The 4,550-nt window shown below is 43.8% G+C and overlaps 1 protein-coding gene across 2 annotated transcripts in view; it reads left to right on the forward strand.

The window, feature by feature from the left end:
* The window catches only part of LOC107036825 (protein sprouty), a 29,699-nt gene extending 25,565 nt beyond the window's left edge, over window positions 1-4,134 (forward strand). For both annotated transcript variants that reach the window (XM_015255023.1, XM_015255024.1), the window contains exon 2: window positions 1,723-4,134. In XM_015255023.1, the coding sequence (XP_015110509.1) occupies window positions 2,052-3,113 (1,062 nt within the window). In that variant the 5' untranslated portion in view covers window positions 1,723-2,051 and the 3' untranslated portion in view covers window positions 3,114-4,134. The remainder of the gene's footprint in view (window positions 1-1,722) is intronic.
* The last annotated feature ends 416 nt before the right edge of the window (window positions 4,135-4,550 follow it).

Below are 4,550 nucleotides of genomic sequence, written 5' to 3' on the forward strand. Positions count from 1 at the left end.
CCCCCCCCCGCCCCCTTGAAAAACGGTATCGAGACGTGCGCGCACGACCATCTGTCCCTCTTCCTCCTCTCGATTCAAGTATTTTTTTTTTCTCATCGCCTCTGTCTTGAGGGGTTTTGCACGCATCTGCCCCGAATTCCCGAGAAGTCTCATTCAGGCCTGGCGGATACCACTGACTTTACCTGGGGTTGGACCTCCCCTCATTTTTTATTCTTCCTTTTATTTATTTTTTTTTCTTCTCTTATTTCGCATGGGTCCGGACAACCCCTCAATAAAATGAATTCTTGGCTTTTTACCTGGAGAATACCTCGAACGAGTGAAGTTCCTTCCTTCCTATGCATATTTCAGGGGTTTTTATTCACAAAACCAGTTGATCAACTTGGTATTTTTCTTTTATTTACGGTTTATTGAGCGTAAAAACTGGTTCTCGAGTGAGAATGATCCGGGGGTTGATGAACAATTCCAGTTTTATAAATGAAAATGTGAAGTACGGGGGGCGGGGGAGTATGGCGTGAAGTGTGAGCACTTGATTGTAATTTACGCGTATAATTTTTTCATCTTCAAACCCTTAAAAGTCCTCTAGATTTTCAATCATCAAATTTGTTAATTAAATTGTTTGAGAATTTTTTTTTTAATCCTAAATATTCACGCTATTAAAATTATACTTTGCAGAGAATTATTATTTTTTAAACATTCATTCATCGGAATTCTAATTTTCATAAAATCCAAAATTTTGGAAAATTATTCTAAAAATGAAAACAACGATTGCAGCTCCTTCATCTTTGCACTCGATCGAAGAGACATCCGAAGAATTATTTCAATCCATCATTCAATGAATTCAGAACATTATTTTCAGTTTTGGTGGGGCAACCGATTTTTTTTTAAATTACAAAATCAAAAAATATGACATGTGGATTAAATTTGATTAATGTCGCCGAATAGGGCTCAACAATACCTCCACTTGAGGAAAATTTACTCATGCGATGTTTTGACCCTCAAACTCTCAGAAATCCCCTAGATTGACTTTTCCGCTGGCTAAAATTCCGCTAGTGTCAGCTTCATCCGTGAAGTGCGATAATAGAGGGGAGGGGGCATTATGGAGATAGGGGAATCTCGAAATATTTAGTGGAGTTAATTCAGCGTGGGTCGTCTTACACGTTAAATGGTACACGCCAGTTTATCTTTATAATGGACAATAATAGATTGTAACGTCTGACAAAAATAGATGCGGGCGCAATAATAATAGAAATACTCAACTCTGGGGTAACGATGCAATCCTGAAATATTCTTGAAACTGATTTTATCACAATTGTGGTGAGGTGTGGGGGGGGGGATTATTAACAGTGGATGGCATATGCGGGATTAACATTGCTGATGAAGGGCCTCTTTTACTGGATAATTAATGTCACGTCTAATTACGACGAGAGGAATTAATGGGATTGAGAGAGAAAAACCGGTGGAATTAACTGTCGAATTGTTATGAAAACAGCTTTGGGGTTTAGTTACCCAGAAGCGTTGAATTTCAATGTTTCGACCGAGGTTTTATCGATAACTCGTGACATGTAATGTGTGTATTCCACACATTAACATTGAATATATCAAAAGCAAGTGGACACTTGCATTTTTTACAAATGAGTATAGTCATTGTTGCTAGTGATTGCAAGCACCCAAAGATGACTTCCCCCGACAACCAATTAACCCCCTTTTTCTTCCTGATTCCAGGTGGGGATGAAGTGCGTGCGCGGGCGGGTAGCGGCCGGGAGACAAATGGACCCCCGCGTGTCCTCCAATCCCCGCGGGCCGGTTGGGCAGTGCGTGCAGGCCCCTCATCATCAACCCCATCGCCAACAACCTCCCACAACCCCCAATGGAGCGACCGCCTACCCGTATCACCCCTGCCATCCCCGCGAAATCCCCCGCCACCGTCGATCCCTGGTAACCAAAGCCAGACTGCGCTCCCACCACCAGACAATTCACAACCCCCAAATCGCCAGGTTGTGTCGAGCCCCCGATGGCCGGAGCGTCTAGAACTCCGTGGAGTATCGCCCCTGATGTCAACAAATGGACAAAATTCGCCGTCACGGCCGGCCTCGTCGGCCTCAAGCGGCTCATCCACTAGTAATTTACCCCGTGTCCACGGCCACGACCACACAAGACCATTGCCACCGCCAAGATTGGAGCAAATGCCGGCTGTCTCAACGATAGCAGTACCCTTAACATCACCCCTGCCGCCCTTATCAGCGTCCAGCAGTTTCAGATCGCGCTTGCCCCTGACCAACTCCCTGAGCGATTCGCTCTCGTCGCCACGCGGGAGCGAGAGAAGCCAAGTTGGCGAGGTCACCCTGACAGTGCCTCGTCCCGACGGTGAGCGGGCTGTCAACGAATACGTGGAGACCCCATTCCGCCAGGCGCACACCACAAATCCAAGTCAAAAGTGCATGAAGACAGAGAGAAGACATCATCACTTGGCGCATCATCACAAGAGCGACTCGCGTCTTCCCCGAAGACATCAGCAAACTCTCCTGCAATCGTCGCCAAGTGCACCTGTCACCAAACAACCGGTGTCATTCACAAAGGAGCCAGCCAACACCATTGGCACTGGTAGCATTGGCCCTCGCTCTAACGACCCTAGTCTATCCATAATGTGCGACTACTGCGGCAAATGCAGGTGTGAATCCTGTCGTGAGCCACCACCTCTGCCCAGCCGTTGGCTGTGCGATAATACCTGTTTCTGTTCAGCTGAGACAGCTCTCGATTATGCGTCGTGCTTGTGCTGCGTTAAGGGCCTCTTCTATCATTGTGGTGATACTGGTAGTGGTGGAGACTCAGAGGCCGGTGGTAGCTGTGCCGACGAGCCGTGCTCGTGCTCTGGCTCGAGAAAGGGCGCAAGGTGGGCGTGTTTGGCAGCGTTAACAATGGTATTACCATGTCTATTGTGCTACTGGCCACTCAAGGGATGTGTCACTATTTGCGAGGCCTGCTATGCCAGGCATGCTGCACAGGGCTGCAGGTGTGATCCCAATGCCAGGCACAATGATAACGAAATTGTTGTCACGAGGGACTCCAGGGATCCGGAGAAGAGACTGCTCGATCCTGTTACGCCGGAATTGTGAGATTTTTACCATTTGTTGTTTTTTTTAAGAACGCTAATCTGTGAGGTTACGAGTTTTAACAGGAATGTACCAAAGTGAGGAGTTTATGGGAGTGGATTTTTAAGTTGTGTGTAGCTCTGATGGAACGATCGGTTGGGAGTTACAAGTGCGCAATTAGTACAAGAGTTGCATTTAAGGGGCGATTTCAGAGGGACTGTTTATTTTTCGATGCCCAAGTGTCTTTTCCCCCCTTTTTTTGTATTTATTGTTTTCTCCGAGGGACTACGGGCGGAAGGGGATGTGTGAGAGGGATATTTCTTTTTTTTTCTTTCGTGGGGGTTGCGGTGTGAAAAAAAAGATAATATGACGGTCACACGTATGCAGATGATTAAACAACAGAGACATGTACACGACACTTACAGCGTAGATAGCGGTATATATTATAAATATATAAATAACTATATGCAAGGATTAAGAAAACACGAAAAACAAGAAATTAAATATATATTGTATATTACATTTGTATAAAGAAAACATGAAAAACAAAAACTTTTCTACAGTTTAATTTATTCGTGGGCGTCGTCGATTTGATGTGAGACCGCGGCAGGCTCCAGGTAGAGACGAATATCGGTGGTTTTTTTGGTAGATTGAGCAGTTCGGAAATGATGATTTGAAATGGGAAATTGAATTTCAGGGGCGAAGCGGTGAAACGGTTTTAGAAATTCAGTGGTGAAGTGGTCAAAGGGTTTAAGGCAATTCCATTCTGGCGCCAGGTCTCGATGAATATCGCGAATTCTGAAGGAGTTGGGGAAATTTTCCTAAAAATCTTTTTTGTAGAGAAAAGTCTTCGATTTCACTGTCGAGAAAGATCTTACAAAAATCAACTGGGGGCTAAATCGACTTGAACCTTGAAATTGACTACTTCACTACTGAATTTTTGGAATGCTGTAGAAACGGTCCTGTCAAGAATGTCGCCATCTCCCTTAGATTTTGAGATATTCACTGAAAACTGGCGATTACACTGATGGAGAAAATGATTTTTGTTGAGATGTTGCTAAGATCTTACGGTGAATATCAGTTATTTCTTCTTGAGATACATTTACTTGAATCAAATAAAACAGTCCTTGGCGTCAAGTCACATGGATTCACCGCAAAAATGGAAAAGTTCTAGATTTTTTAACCCAATGTAATCTCCAGTCGAGAAATTTTCTACTTTCATGAATTGATCAAAGATTCGTATCTAGGAGACGATTACATTGAGGAATTAATTGAATGCTGTTTTCTCGAATGAAGACGATGTTTAAATTGAGCTTTCCGTAGATCGCATTGAACGAAATTTGTGATATCCAAGTTTGCGTTGAATTGCCGTAATCTGTGATTTTGTTATTGTAAACTAATGCGATTTTTTTTACTACAATCTCAAAGCTTTTTCCGCGTAACAATATTCATTCTGATTCG

The sequence above is a fragment of the Diachasma alloeum genome, unplaced genomic scaffold, assembly GCF_001412515.2.
Source record: "Diachasma alloeum isolate Michigan unplaced genomic scaffold, Dall2.0 Dall_scaffold_00211, whole genome shotgun sequence".
Taxonomy (NCBI): Eukaryota; Metazoa; Arthropoda; class Insecta; order Hymenoptera; family Braconidae; genus Diachasma; species Diachasma alloeum.